Source organism: Anomalospiza imberbis, chromosome 22 (genome assembly GCF_031753505.1).
Source record: "Anomalospiza imberbis isolate Cuckoo-Finch-1a 21T00152 chromosome 22, ASM3175350v1, whole genome shotgun sequence".
In the NCBI taxonomy this organism is placed as follows: domain Eukaryota; kingdom Metazoa; phylum Chordata; class Aves; order Passeriformes; family Viduidae; genus Anomalospiza; species Anomalospiza imberbis.
Window position 1 is genome coordinate 3131930 of NC_089702.1, and position 16337 is coordinate 3148266.

Here is a 16337-nt window from a genome sequence, read left to right on the forward strand (position 1 = left end):
CCCTGGAGAGGGAAGACTGTCACCCAAATCCAACCCCCTGCTAAAATCCACCAGGAAAGAGGAAGGTTCTTACCCTGGAAACTTGAGCACAACGACACAGAGTGACCACATCCAGGAAAGAGAAAATTCTGGAACAGAAATAAGAGATACCTTATAGGTTATTGACATTTAAAACAAAAGGGAATGTGGAAAACAAAGCGGGGGGAGGAAAAAAAAACCCAGACTGGGACAGCAAAACCTCTTTGTGATATGGCTGAAAGCTGAACTGTGAAAGGAAGCGCAGAGGCAGCAGTTCCCAAATGGAAACAAAACACGGCCATGGAGGCACTGGGAAACAGAAACCTCACACCTTGGAGTGGGTCCTGACCCCAAATCAGTGACTGAGCACCCCAAGTGACCCTTGCAGGAGCCCCACACTGAGCCAGGACGTGGAGCACCACCAGGGATGCTGGGCTGGCTCTGACTCCGCACAGGAGTGACTCCAACACCCCAACACCTTCAGCAACAGCTCCCAGAATTGGGCAGTGCCATCCCTCATTGTGGGCAGTGCCATCCTCACTACCAGCTTTGGGAATGGGGCAGTGCCATCCCTCACTGCCAGCTCTGGGATCAGGGCAGTGCCATGCCTCATTAACAGCTCCCAGAAGTGGGCAGTGCCATCCCTCACTGCCAGCTCTGGGATCAGGGCAGTGCCATGCCTCATTAATAGCTCCCAGAAGTGGGCAGTGCCATCCTTCATTATCAGCTCTGGGATCAGGGCAGTGCCACAGCCCAGTTTTGGTGCCCAGATCATTCCTGGTTTCCCAGCAGTGATCCCTGGGATCTGGGATCACTCTGCTGGGAGGGAAGGCTGGGCCAGCTGGGATTGCTCATCCTGGAGAACTGCAGGGTGACCTAATTGTGGCCTGCCAGCACCTGAAGGGGTACAGGAAAGACAGAGAGTGCCAGGACAGGGGGGAATGGGCTTAAACTGCCAGAGGGCAAGGCTGGATGGGATATTGGGAAGAAATTCCTCCCTGTGTGGGTGGGGAGGGGCTGGAATGGGTTCCCCAGAGAAGCTGTGGCTGCCCCTGGATGCCTGGAAGTGTCAAAGGCCAGGCTGGACAGGGCTTGGAGCACCCTGGGACAGCGGGAGGTGTCTCATGGTGGGGCTGGAAGTGGATGGGCTTTAAGGTCCCTTCCAGCTCAAACCATTCCAGGATTTTGCACTTCCACAATTGGCAGAGCCAGATGTGCTCGGCCAGGAGGGACAATGACACCGTGGTCACTCCTGAGTGGCACCCTGGGCCAGGGCACACCCTGGGGACCGGACTGCCGGGCTACTATTGGGATAAAGGAATTACACAGCTGAGACTGCCAGGATTTCCCTCGGGATCACATCACCCCCCGCCTCCCAGCTGTGGATGCAGGAAGCACCGAGCCCATGGGAAGCTCCCAGTCTGCACCAAGACATTAATAATGGATAAAATTCAATGGGATTTCAATGCCATTTTAAGGTTTATGGTTATTCAAACAATCGTGTCCCAAAAGAGACGAGGTCAAGTGGAGGGTGGGAGGACATCAAGGTCTCGTTCCCATTGGGAACAATTATAAAACTGGAGTTTTTGCAAAGGTAATACAAGAGTTCAACCACAATATGCTTTATTATTTTAATTTAATATTTTCAACTTGAAGGCCATCCAAAAGAGAAGGCAAATGTTGTCAGCCACAAGCATCCTGAGAAGCAGGGATGGAAAAAGCCCTTCAGAAACACCAGTACTGGGGGGAAAGGATGCTCCTGATGGAGGTAAATGCAGATTATTTATCAGAACATTGATGCTAAAGGTATCACACAGCAGCACCCAGCTACATCAGGATGAACAGCCAACGTTCCCTCCTGTGCTCATGCACTTCCCAGGGATACTCATGGATCCAAGGAGCTAAGGGGTTAAGATCCAAGGGGTTCAAGGCACTTCTGATCTTACCATGAGACAAATCGGACAGGGATGTGCTGGGGAAAAGCTCTGCAGAAGAGCCCACGTTCACTTTAACACTGTCAGGAAACCCAGATTCTGGATTTCAGAGCAGTTCCATCCTCCCTGCCTACAGACAAGGCTCCCCCTGAGCCCAAAGTAATTTACTGGTGTCCAAGGGTTTATTCAGCACCATGTCCATGCACAACAATACCAGGAAAGGCTGGGAAATGAGAGAAGCTGGGGAAAATTCTTACTTTCAAAAATCTGTCGTAGGAGAAAATAAAACTTCAAATTCTGTGGGTCACTCACTATGGAAGATGTCTCTATTTTCATTAAAATTCCTTACTCCATGGGAATCCCAGACTGTTAATGATCACCTCATCCCTCTATCAGGGCTGGGAGATCTGGGATAAATTCTCCTCCACTTCCTGCTCCTCCCTTGCCAGCCTGCCCACACATCAACAGGGATTCACCCTGGCCAAACCCTCACCCCTCTGCCTTCCCCTGCACAGAGATCTCAGCTCTGAGGAGCTCCAGAGACTTCTCCAGTGTTCCCTCAGTTCCCTTAGTGTTCCCTCTGCACTTGTCCAAGACCCTGAGTCGATGATTCAGCAGAATCAGGCTGCAAAAAGGACTTTTTCACAGCAGGCACTCCTTGGTTATGGATTTTCATCATTTCAGGATCCAGCTGCTCCCCATGGACCAGGAAGAGCAGCAGGAGCCCAGGTGTAAAGTCCTGCAGGAACCATGACCTGAGCTGAGAATTCCCCTGCCACCCTGAGGAAAGGATTTTCCCTCTCCAAGGAACTGCTGGACAACACTAAAATACCCCAAACCTTACAAATAAGCAGTGACTGAGCTGCAGCAGAAGGCTGATAAGCACTATTTGAATGATTTTTCCCAGTTCTGCATTAACAGGCCCAAAGGCAACGTGCTGGGACATTTATTTTTCAGAGTTCACAGTGGAGAAAATAATCCACAAAATTATCATCAAACACTGATCACAGATGAAGGCAGACTGAGCTTCCCAAACAGGAATTACATCTGGAATTGCAGTAGATTAAATTGTCTCACTGCAAAGGGACTCCCCTATGTGTTTGATTTTGTCTGAACAGCTCAGCTCTGCACAATCTGGGCAAAACACACTCACTTTGAGCAATTTTCAGGTTTCAACCTCTTAATCCACTCAGGGGTTTCTAGGACTCCTCACTTTCCCACTGCTGCTCTAATTAGATTAGGGTCAAGACTCTCATGAAACCCCTGCATGCTGCAGGCTCTGAGGTGAGCCAGCTTAGACTTTCAGCCTTCTAAAATTACCCACACCAATTTGTGCCAGCGACCCCCTCACCATCCCAGTTCAATCCCAGTTCAGCCCCAGTTCAACCCTGCTCCCACGGGCTGGGCAGGGGGACAGACACCACGGCTCTGCTGCCAACTCAGCGCTCCCCACGGGCACAAGTCCAGCTCCCCAGGGATAAATCAGCATGTGGGGATGGCAGAGCCAGGCCTGGGCAAGTGCTGGGCAGGGCTGCATGGGCAGAGCACCGAGCTAAAGCTGCTTAGGCCAGGAGAGAGCTGCAAGCTGCCTGACCTGCCCGTGACCCAGCAGGAACAGCTGAATTCCTGCAGGCTGATGCTGCTCGGGCCAAGCAGGAGCTGTGCAGCAGCCCCACGTCACACTGGGAGTGCCACCTCCTTCAGGAGGGCAGCAGAGACCACCTCTGCCAGGGAAATCCAGGCTTGGGGCTGGGGGTTGGATCCCAGGCAGGCTCAGGGAAGGAAAGCATCATTCCAACAGCAGTGGGAATGCAGGGAAACAGGGACAGGACGTCCCTGTGGGGACACAACCACAGCTGGAGCCACAGGGAGCGTGGATTCACCACTGGGAGCCACCGAGGCAGAAACTGTGCAGGGAGGAGCCGGGGCAGCCAAGGAAGGAGGGGGCAGTGCAGGGAATTCTGCTTTTTGCTGCTTTGGCTCATTGCTGTGTGTGTGAAGGTACAGCCACGTCCAGAGGTGTCCCCTCCTGGCTCTCAGCTGGCAGGGGACACAGCTGGAGCAGGTGCAGCAGTGCCAGGACATGGATTGGTCACCACCTGCTGGGGCTGTGGCTGCCCCAGCCCTGGCAGTGCCCAAGGCCGGGCTGGACAGGGCTTGGAGCAGCCTGGGATAGTGGGAGGTGTCCTGCCCATGGCAGGTGGAACCATACAATCCCTAAGGTCCCTGCCAATTGAAACCATCCCAGGATTCTGTGACCTCCCCACCCCTGTCCTGCTCTCTGGACATGCAGGACAAGGTCCCCATTGCAGAACATGATGTCACTGCTGCATCCCAGACACACGACAGGGCCATGTCCCAGGACAGCCCTCGGGAGCACCACCCCTCCTGGTCCATCCCTGTATTTTTAGGATAACAAAGGCTGCTGTTCTCCTCTTTCACATCCTCCTCCTCTTTATTTTGCCTAAGTGCAGCTTTCACTCCACACACAGGGGACCCCAAAGCTGTCTGAGAGTGCCCAGAGCAGGGACAGGACTTCACAGAGCCGTGCCCAAACACACCAGCCTTTGTCCTGCACACAGTGACACCCATTTACAGGAGATTCCCACAGAAAACCCATCCAAGCTTCTCTTTCAAAGGCTGCACTGTCAATGCACAGTAATTAATTTTCACAGTATGCTAACAGTGAATTCCAGCTCTCCAAACCATTACTTATGAGCTTTAAACATTTATCAACTCCCGATTTCCCCTCAGTTCCACCCAATCCTGAACAATTCCCTGCTCTACAGCAGGTTGGGATGACCAGGGACAGCAGGACACAACAAGGACAGACATTTCCACAGGGCAGGAGGGTGGGAGCTCAGCCACGCTGGGGCTTGTACCGATGCAATTCCCTGCTCCATGCAGGACCTTCCCTCCCTCCTACCACAAATCCTTCTCCAATTGTCCAGCAGCATTCATGGAATCAGGGAATGGTTTGGGTTGGGAGGGATCATAAAGCTCATCCAGTACCACCCCTGCCATGGGCAGGACACCTTCCACTGTCCCAGGCTGCTCCAAGCCCTGTCCAGCCCAGCCTTGGGCACTGCCAGGGCTGGGGCAGCCACAGCCCCAGCAGGTGGTGACCAATCCATGTCCTGGCACTGCTGCACCTGCTCCAGCTGTGTCCCCTGCCAGCTGAGAGCCAGGAGGGGACACCTCTGGACGTGGCTGTACCTTCACACACACAGCAATGAGCCAAACCTCAGCTCCTGGCTCCACTCAGGATCATTCCACTTCCATCTATCAGAAACCTCAGCCCAGCTCCAAGGGAGGTTCTGCTCCTGGGAGCCCCATGCCCTCACACTTCTCCTTCCCCTGAAATCCATGCAAAATCCCATTTACATTCCATCACCCAACCTTTTTCTCCCTACCCTATTCCCCAAACTCCTAGTGCCACACAGACTCCCTGCCTCACCCATCAGGGCTCTTCACAACCTGTCCCCAGCCTACCCCTGTCTTGTTGCCTCAGCACAGGGACCAACCCCAGGTTTGTTGTATCTGCTCCCATCAGAAAATCATCTCAGAAAATCCAGAAAGACAATTTTTTTGCCACTCTTTTGCTGCTCCACATCCCAGCCATGGTTCAGGACAAGCACAGCAGCTGCCACCTGCAAAGCCCTGTGCAAACTCCTGCTGTGGAGGTTGTGACTCCATCCTGCTCCTCCCTCAGGTGCCCCTCCTTCCCAGGTCCTGGTTTCACACAGGGATCTCCACACCCATGGACAATCATTTCCCATGTCCCAGGCCCCAGTCCCAAATATCCACTCTGGCAGCAGGGAGGGCCCTAACAGCCAAACACTGTGCTCTGGGGAGAGGAGTACTGGAATAAAAGAAATGGGATCAGGTGGGAAACAGCAACTGAATCAGGTGGGAAATACCCTTCCAGGGGAAGCAGTGCACTGAAACTAAACAGTCAGCCCTTTTCCCTGTTCTTTTCATTCCAGAAGTGAGCCAGCAGCACTTCCCTGTGTCACACTCCCCTCCCCAGACTTCACTGTCAAGGAGTGTTGACAGAACCAGTTTCTTGCAGTGTAAGAACGCTGTTGCTGTTAATAATTCAAGCTTCCCCCTGCCTCTCCTTTCCCCATTTCCAGCCCAACACCTGAGCTCAAAGCACTGACAAACTCACCTCTCCTTCCAGAGCCCAAAATGAGGAACAATCACCCCCACACTCCACTCCCCTCCTGCTTCCCACAGGGCAGAATTATCCACAGAGACATTAAAGGACTTTCAAACCCTAACAATCCACAGAGTCTCATCTGTTTGGTGTTTGCCAACGGGATCATCCTGCCAGGAGCTGAACATCTGGCTCCTATTGACAAGGGACAAGACAAAGTCCACTCAAGTGTAACTGGAGCAGAGGAATTCACTTTTGCTTTAAACTCAACCCCTCAGAGAAGCAGAATCCTGCTCTCCACATCAGCCCATCCTCTCCAGGAGGATTAATGAGAGAATCCTCACTCCTCCATTCACCAAACAGACAACCAGCAAATCAATCCAGCATTTAAAACCCCAAAACCTAATCCCAATTTAGCACAAACTGCTGACACAGACCTTTGACCTGCCTCTGTTTGGGTCTGGCTTTATGAGTGGCCCGATCCAAGCTCATGATTTGGGAGCACAGCAGCAAAATCCTGGATGCAAATAACAACCCACCGGTGTCCAGGGAGGACTCACCGAAGCAGCAGCTCTTTGGGCAGTTTTTTGTTGATCGCAGCTTCATCGTTGTTTGAGAACATCTGCAAACACAAAAAATGGCACAATTTAGCCACACATCAAGGGGACAAACCCTGCTTCACCCCAGGGAAGAAGTGGTTGGTTAACGAGGCCGTTTCCAGATATCTGGACCAGGAAATTCCTAACAGATAAACTTTGTGCTGCAGCTTTCCAGCTCCTGCACTAGACCACAGCTGGATGGAGCATTGCATCAAAATAGCTTAGAACTCGGTGCAAGGGTTGAGAGATGAAATATAAACTGAGATTTGCAGCTGTTCCAGTGAAGTAAATGATAATTATGATGTGGTTGTGAGCTGGCACTGACTGGAGAGGCTTCCTCAGCACTTTGGGGGGTGCACCAAGGCATAGACACATCAAAACTGGGAGGTTTTACAGACCAAACATCTGGCCAAGGGGCTAGAAGGGAGAGAAAGAGGGGTCCAGAAGCCCAAATATCCACCAAACAGAGCTGGAAGGTGCAGGTGCAGCAGGGTTGGTTTCTGTGATGGAAAAGGTGCTGGTGAACAGAGAAATGACCAAGTCCTGCAGAGCCCAGAACACTCTCCCAGCCCTCAGGAGCTCTGGGACAAACACGACTGATTTTTAAACTACCAGGAATGGTTTAAAGGGAGTTGAGCTCTTTGGTGCTGCACCAGGAGGAGGGACAATGCTGGGAAAGCTCTGTGTTCTGCCAAGGCAATGAGGCCAGAGCCGGTTCTTGTATCCCTCCAAATCCAGGGACAACACCAGATGCACCAAGAAGTTTTCCAAGAGAAACTTCTCTTTTTCAAGGAGTCCCAAGGAAAACAGAGAGCAAAGCCTCATGAGAAGAATCTAAATAAAAACACTTCTAAGATTTAGTATTGGCTTGCCATGGGGAAAATCCAGCACCTCCCAGATATCCATCCTGAGCAAGGATCCATCACTTCCCAAATATCCTGTACCTGAGCATGAATCCAATCCCAGAACCTCCCAAATATCCTGTACCTGAGCATGGATCCAATTCCAGCACTTCCCAAATATCCTGTACCTGAGCATGGATCCATCACCAACAGCTCCCAAATATCCTGTCCCTAAGCATGGATCCAATTCCAGCACTTCCCAAATATCCTGTACCTGAGCATGGATCCATCACCAACAGCTCCCAAATATCCTGTCCCTAAGCATGGATCCAATTCCAGCACTTCCCAAATATCCTGTACCTGAGCATGGATCCATCACCAACAGCTCCCAAATATCTTGTCCCTAAGCATGGATCCAATCCCAGAACCTCCCAAATATCCTGTACCTGAGCATGGATCCATCACCAACAGCTCCCAAATATCCTGTCCCTAAGCATGGATCCAATTCCAGCACTTCCCAAATATCCTGTACCTGAGCATGGATCCAATCCCATCACATCCCAAATATTCTGTACCTGATCATGAATCCAGTCCCAGCACAACTTGACATGAAATCCAGTGTGAAAATTCAATGTGCTGCCACTAAATGGCCCTTTAAATGCTCCATTTGGTGATGGAAAATTGGGAATTGAGGAACACCATTGCCCCCAGAGAACAGCAAACCCCAGGATTTCAGAGTCACACGCTGTGCTCCCAAATCCCTGTCTCCTTTTGAATTATCCCAAGACGCCAGAGCACGGTGCTGAAGTGGGAACTCTTAAACTTCCATCCCAAAATGCCAGCCAGCAGAAGTGTTGCTCCCCCCACAGTCCCTTTTATCACTTCCCACCAGGAATATCACAGGTCCTGAGCAGAAACCAGTCTGGCAGCTCTCAGCCCAATTTGCTGCTAATTAAACTGAGCTTTTGCCATTCCCAGCTCCCACAGCTCTTCCCTCCCATCTCCAGGTGACTCTGGAGCCACAGTGGGTGGGGACAGACATTCCCAAGGCTGGGAGAGCAGCACCTGCACATCTGGCACAGGACCAGCTAATTAAACTGATTAGCTGATTGATTAGGAGATCAAGGAAATCATGAAAGGAGCTCTAATGGAGGAGGAATGCAGAGGAATTATGGGTTTCATGGGAAAAAGAGACGTGATTCCCTTCCCCCCAGTTACAAACCCAAACCCTTTCCCACCCCCGCCCAGACCTTGAATCAGGACTCTTCTCCCAAAAAAAAAAAAAAAAGGATCAGAGAAATTAGAGGAGCAATCAGAGAGCAGGAACAGGACAAGGAAAAAGGAGCTCCATTCCAAAAAGGAACCAGAGCAGGACAGAACAAGGGCAAGAAGGGTTAAAACAGACTCCAGAAGCAGCCAGGAACCTCCTCTGCCTGATCACAGGGAACTCTGCCCATCAAATCCCTCAGCAGGAAAACCTCACCTCAGTCCCAGCACAAATCCCATCCCCAGACTGGCTGCTGCAGGACTTTCCCTTTGACCAGCACTAATCTAAAGGAATGTTTGTTTTTTGTCTTACTAAAAATAGTCCTTGGACTTAAACCATGACGGGGCCCAGGCAAGATGGGCTCCAGGGGAGAACCTCAGCTCTGGAATTCCCCCTCCCTGGAATGCTAGCAAGAGCCAGGATGCATCTCCAGACCTATTTTCTCCAGCTTTCCTCCAAAGCCTGAGGCTCAGATGGCAGAGGCTGGGGGAAAACAGGCTGGAATTGGGATTTTGCTAAGTCATGGCAGCACGTACAGCTAAATATACCATGGACATGGGGACCTTCTGGCAAGTCCATACAAAAATAAAGCTCTGAAAAAATGTCAGAGGCTATTCTAAACTTCCAGACTTTCAAAATGCTTCAAGGGATAAAAACAAAACGCCCCAAAAGTTTGCTTCTCCTAACATTTCTTTTATCTTCTTTAATACCAGGTGTTGTCCAAAAGAAGAAATTATTCTGGACAACACACAAAAATCCACTTTTTTCTTGTATATAAATTTTCAATTCTGTACCAAACACAGAATCCTCCACCACGGAGCAACTATGCTGCTGTGTGAAGCCACATGGGATTTTGGGAAGAAATTCCTCCCTGTGAGGGTGGGGAGGGGCTGAGATGGAATTCCCAGAGCAGCTCTGTCTGTCCCTGGATCCCTGGGAGTGTCCAAGGCCAGGTTGGATGGGGTTTGGAGCCACTTGGGACAGTGGAAGGTGTCCATGGCATGGGTAGCACTGGATGGGATTTGAGGTCCAACCCAAATCAGACTGAAATTCTATGGAATTAAGGAAGTTCATGAAAACAGATGGACCAAAGTGACCAAAAGGCAGAGCTCTCACAGCCTCACACTCGGCACAACGTGGAATTGTCCATTTCCTTTAAAAACTCTTCCTTTGCCCTCAAGAATATCCAAAATGTGGCCAACTGGCTCCACCCACAGCAGTCCAGGTGTGCTCTGTGCAGGGCTGATTCCCACATTTCTCTGCTCACAGGGCAGGAGACAGAGCTGCTGCTCAGGCCTCGGTCACATCAGGGCTTTGTCACCCTGAACTGGGACAGGTGGCAGTGTCTGAGTGTCCCTGCCCAGGGAAGGTGCCCAGGAGTGTGGCAGGCACATTCTTCTCTCTCTCTCAAGATTTTTCATAGAGGAGCACAGAGTGAAAAAAAGAGAAAACAATTTCTATTTCTGCTTCTTGTTTTTCCTATGTGGAATGTGTTTGGAGAATTGTTTACCTGGGGTGATTGCATGATTGGATTCTGGTGAGGACTGTTTGAGCTGATGGCCAATCCAACCCACCTGAGTCTGGACTGTCGAGAGAGGGTCAGGAGTTGTTAAGAGTTAGATATGGTATGTGGCTTTAGTATCTCCTTTAAATAGTATATTAATGTATTTTAGTATAGTTATAATAAAGAAATCATTCAACCTTCTGAACTGGAGTCAAACATCATCATTTCTTCCCACCAGGTTCACCTGCATTCACAACACAGGAGGATGTGAACAGCAGCTGGGCCAGGGTGGCTGAACAGCTCCAGCACAAAGCACAGCTTGGTGGCATTACTGCTGCCACTCACTTGGGGTGGCTGTGCCGCAGACCAGGCTCCAAGACCCATGGAAGCACTTGGCTCTCTCCTGGCTCATGGAATCACAGATGGGTGTGGGTGGGAAAGGACCCTAAAGGCCACCCAGTGCCACCCTTGCCATGGGCAGGGACAGCTCCCACCATCCCAGGGTGCTCCAAGCTCTGTCCAGCCTGGCCTCTGGCACTTCCAGGGATGGTGAGCCCACATCCTCTCTGGAAAACCCATTCCAGGGCCTCAGCATCCTCACAGGGAGGAGTTTTTCCCTAACTCAAATCCAGCCCTGCTTTATCAGTTTGAAGCCATTCCCCTGGAATTCCTGATGGGATTTTCAACACGGTGTCAGCCCGATGCCCACTCTGAACCCAAACACTTTAAAGCAGAAAATTCAAAGCTCAATGGAGAAAAAGGGATGAAGATAATTCAGAGCTTTAGGGAATTAGTGGCTGCAATGTTAGAGGAGGCACCTGGTTCGGTTGTGACAGCAAGAGACAGAATTATCCACCTTGATGTTCACTGTAGGGAAAAAGAACCTGGATCTGGCACCTCTGGAGAGCCTGAGGCTGCCTGGGAAGCACCAACACAACACCAAGGGCACCACAGAGAGGGGAAGGACACCAGGGGAGACACATGGGGAGGGAGGGAGAAGGTGACGCCCATTTCTGTACAAAAACCAACCAAGAGACACCCAGGGAGGTGGGCAGGAAATAAAAAGGCAGAAACATTCCCAGAAACACAACCAATAAAGGGCTGCACATCTCTATGTTAAGCAAAGCTCATGCCAAAGAAGCAATGCAGAATTTAAATCTATAATCTACGAAATATTAGTGAATATTTTGATTTTAAACCACTCCAACTTGTTTATTTGTGGGACAGAAACTGTGTGAGATGACAAAGTTGTGGGTAATGGTGTGCTGAGGATGAAACTGCAGCTGCTGTGAGGCCTGGAGCTCACTGCCCTCATGGGCCCCCTCTAACTCAGGATATTCCAGGGTTCTGCGAGCCTCGATCCATGAGGAAATGGTGACCAGACCCTCCACAACTGCACATAACCACAGGAAATTAAGCAATTCAAACCAAGCCAGAAAACAGGCTGCAATTATTAATTATTAGAGAACAAATAATGCGCTCTGGAGACAGGTTGTAGGTTGGGAAAGTTGGGGAATCAACCACTGGTGGCAGAAGTTAAGGATTACATCCATAGCTTGAATATTTTGGAGTTTACAGCCCACCCAGTCTGTATCAAGACACTTTGGAGATGAACCTTCCAAGCTCCAAAAGTTTTTTCTGTTCTGAAAGCTTTGTGTGTATTTGCTCAGAGTTTAAACCCTGACTCTGAGATGCACTGGGAGGTTTCTCCAGCTGTAAGGCTCCTGGCTCCCAGCCCAAATTCCAGGATTTCTGGTAGAATTTGTACCAATTTTATCTGTCATGGTCCACATGGAGATGAACAATCCCAGTACAGTCACTGACACAAGACAAGAGTCACAGCAAACCTCACCCACAACTCCAATTTAGTGAAAACAGCTGAGCGCGAACGACAAAACAACAGGAAAAATGTGGAATTCACTCAGCATTTCCTTTGGAAAAGCTCAGTGAAGCTTTGAAAAAACTTCTTACAAACATGGTCAATATGTACTGACACCTTGCCTCGAGTTCTGCTCATTTGGGGAAAAAAATCCACCACTGTGACAAGGCTCAAATAACAGAGACATGAGAGACATCACTTCCCTTCCCAGGACAAGATTTCAGGGAGCAGCAGCTGGAGCAGGCTGAGCTGCCTTCCTGGAGGCAAAGAAAATATTACACTGCAGAGATAAGTCACAGTGAAGTGACAGAGAAATCCAAGGGCTCCTCAGAGCACGCCATCCAAAGAATGAAGTTGTTTACATCCACAAGCAGCTCCGACCCAGGGAATTTTCCCTCCAGCCTGTAGTTACACAGGGAATTTTATTTAAAAACCCATCCAGTTTAATCTGCATTAAGTCTCCAAGGAAATGGCTGGCTGCTGGATGAGGCCAGGCTGTCACAGGCTCTGCTGTGGCCGTTGGGATGCTCTGTCAGGATCAGGAGGGACAGAACGTGGGTGCTGCCCTCCTGCCCCGGCCACGCTCGCCCCTCTGGCTCCCTACCAGAGCTCTGCTCAGGCAAAATCCTGACTAAGCAGGACAAACAGAAATAGACCCCAGCCAAAAAGGCTTATTACAGGCTTAATATTCCTAAAAATAGCTGGATAGGCAGGGGGCTGGATGGGCACTGTCACATTGCCGCGTGGTTGGGAAAGTTTAAATTCCTGCTGGGATGGAGGAGCTACCTGAGCCCAGCCTGAATTTGGGACACATTAAATAAAGATCCTTTTTTTGAACCAGCAATGATCCAGACCTCAGTCAAACCTTACAGGAATGGAACCCACGATGAAGCTCTTCTGCTGCACATCCCTCTGTGCAGGAAGTGCCCTGGAGGGAAATCCCTCAGTGATGGATGGAACTTCACAGGCACAGATGAGATACCAAAACCCCAACCCAAAATATGCTGGGATTCTGTAAAAAGCACTTTGCCAGGGCCAACACTGCCACCCAACCCATTCACATAACTCCTGCAGAGGGAGAAGGAGGAAGTGAATCCTATTTGGGGCAAAAAAAACCAATAAAAATTTGGGACACCAGCGCTGTCTCTCGGGTCACACAGGCTGAGGCCAAAACCCATTTTCCTGGTGGACCCTCCCCAGTCTCCCTGGGCCAAACCCATTTGCACAACCGATTTTTGCTTCCAAATCTCCCCAAATCCCTCTACTCAATCCACAGCAGCAGCACAGTGGGGGTGTGAAACACAACTCCCACTTCAGCTGCCACGTGTCTGTATCCCACTGAAAGGAAACCCCTCCAGAATCTGCTACCAGACACCAAATGGGCACATTCAGCCTCTTTTTGTTCACCTGTTTTGTTCTCCTCCCCCAGTCCTGGCTGCCAGACAGTTCTCCCCAAACCAAGCATCCCAAACCAGCCCTAAACCCTCCCTGTGCTCAGCTGAAATCCCAATTCCAGCCCCCCCAGCCCCGAGTTACCCGACAGCCACCGGCGGCATCCGAGCGGCTCCTCCCGGGTGGCCCTGGCAGGACCCGGAGCAGCCTGGGGACAGCTCAGGGAGGCAGCAGCTCACAGTTAATTAATCAGCTTTGATTCCCCACCAGTGGTACCTGGAGCTGAATGAGAAAACGCCTCCCCCAGCGTCAGACACAGCCAGGGCGAGGGCTGGGCAGCACCAACCCCATTCCTGCTGCCAGGGCTGCTCCAAGCCCAGCAGGGACCTCAGCTCCCCACAGGTGACACCTGAGGTGATCCAGCACAGATTTCTGATGGAAAATGGTGCTGCTTTCTCACCCACACCCGTCAAGGTTTTAAATATAGAGCCCTGCCCATAAGAACAACATCCAGACACAAAAAGGAAGAGTATAAATAAGACAAAGACTTCCTGACTTTCCCAGGACAGTCTATGGCACAGTCCTGGCCATAAAACACCCACTACCACTATTTATTTTTATCTTTTTAGGAGCTCATTTTAGCAGGGCAACAATTTACTACAAATACACTTAGAATGGATTAAAAAAAAAAAAAACAAAACCCAAAAACTGAGACATGATTCAGTATTTTCAGCCTAAACCCAAGACTTACCCAGCTCTCTGAGGCTCACCATAATTCAAATAAGCTGCTTTGATAAATTATAGTTCTGCCCCTCCCCAGCACCTGCAATTCTGTTATTATTACTGGTAATATTATCCTTATTACTATTATTATTATTGGTAATAAGGTGTTTTTTTCACTGCTGGGTTTGTATCCAGCTATTATGTAAGAGGATGCTGGGATCATTGGCATAAATATTGGGAAATAAAGTCAAATGATGGTGACTTAAATTAAAAAATCCACCTGAGCTGAGGTGTGAAGGGCATGGGGGGGAGTTTGTCCCAAAGGAGAACTGTGGGATCAGACAGGGATGCCCAAACCCCAATAAGGGGGGGGCTGGCTCTTCCTCAGGGCCCTGCAGATCCAGGTTTCACCCCGGATCAGAGAGGATAAAACCCTCCCAGGGCTGACTTTCCCAACGGTGTGACTCAAAGGAAACTCCCAGCCAGGCAGCCAGCGAAAACAGTAATTACTGCAGTGTCCTAGGCCCCAATTAATGACGGTGTCCAGAAGAAATGGGATGTGCCCGTGGGTGCCAGCTCCGAGTCCCTTTCCCGCCACGCAGGCGGCGATGCCGGACGGGCACAGCCCCTGTCCCCAAGGCCACCTGGGATCCCCAAAATGTCCCTTGTAGGAGCTGCTCCAAGCAGCAGCTTCCAGTGAAATCACCCCGAGGATCCCTGAGCTGTTCACTCCCAGAACCAGCCAGGAAATCCCTCACTGGAGTCAGACATGAAAGCATGGAATGGTTTGGGTTGGGGGAACCTCAAAGCTCATCCAGTGCCACCCTTGCCAGGGCAGGGACAACTTCCCCTATCCCAAGGTGCTCCAAGCCCTGTCCAACCTGGCCTTGGTCACTGCCAGGGATTCAGGGGTAGCCACAGCTTCTCTGTGAATCCGTGCCAGGGTCTCACCACCTTCCCAGGGAGGAATTTCTTCCCAATATCCAAATCTCTCCTCTTTCAGTTTAAAACCCTCCCCCCCCTTTTTCCTTCTCATGGAAATAGTCATGTGCCCCTGCTGGGGAGTGGAACTGGATGAGCTTTAAGGCCTTTCCATCCAAAATGTGCTGGGATTCTGTAAAAAGCACTTTGCCAGGGCCAACATCCCCATTGTCACTCAACCCATTCACACAACTCCTGCCAGAGGGAGAAGGAAGAAGTGACTTCTATTTGGGGCAAAAACAGCAATAAAATTTGGGACAGCAGCGCTGTCTCTCGGGTCACACAGGCTGAGGCCAAAACCCATTTTCCTAGTGGACCCTCCCCGGTCTCCCTGGGCCAAACCCATTTGCACAATCGATTTTTGCTTCCAAATCTCCCCAAATCCCTCTTCCCTCTACTCAATCCACAGCAGCAGCACAGTGGGGGTGTGAAACTCAACTTGTGGTTTACATCTCTTCCTATCTCATCGTTTCAACAACCACTTTGAACCAAATAAATTAACAGTTTATTATTATTCACCTGCCCAAATGAAGCGCTGGTTTAAAAAGTGTTACGTGTGATGTGGCATGACACCAAAAATAAAAAGGGGGGAGGAATGAACAGGAATATGGAAAATCCATCAGCTGGGACACCGCTCTCCCAAAATCTTTATTTTTTACAGTTTTTCTCATTATCTATGAGCCAACATTGTTAGATACCATCCAAAAAAAAAAACAAAAAAAACAAAACCAAACTGTTGCAGCTGTGCCACCTCAGGTGTTCTGTGGGTTATGTCACCAACAGTTTCCCTTCCCATATAAAATCAAATTCCATGGTGTTACATCACTCTTTGCAAGGAGAGTCAGAGCAAAGTGCTCCCTGCCCTGTTTGTGTCCCTCTGTTTGCACAACCTCCATTCCTTGGAACAGCAAGGCCCCAGCCAGGAGCACAAGGAGCAGCCCAGGAAAGGGAGCAGGGACAACCCCAAAAGGATCAGCCTTAAAGCCAAAACCCCTGAAAATACAGCATTTCAAAGGCAGGAATGCAGCAGATCCCAAAA

General features: G+C 50.2%; 1 protein-coding gene across 4 annotated transcripts in view; it reads right to left on the reverse strand.

The window, feature by feature from the left end:
- FBXL20 (F-box and leucine rich repeat protein 20) overlaps window positions 1-16337 on the reverse strand; it is a 39016-nt gene that overhangs the window by 18104 nt on the left and 4575 nt on the right. For all 4 annotated transcript variants that reach the window (XR_011005779.1, XM_068212130.1, XM_068212129.1 and 1 more), the window contains exons 2-3: window positions 6672-6733; window positions 74-128 (exon numbers count right to left, since the gene is read on the reverse strand). Coding sequence is in view for 3 of the 4 variants with exons in the window: in XM_068212130.1 (XP_068068231.1) it covers window positions 74-128; window positions 6672-6733 (117 nt within the window). In the remaining variant the exon portion in view is untranslated. The remainder of the gene's footprint in view (window positions 1-73; window positions 129-6671; window positions 6734-16337) is intronic.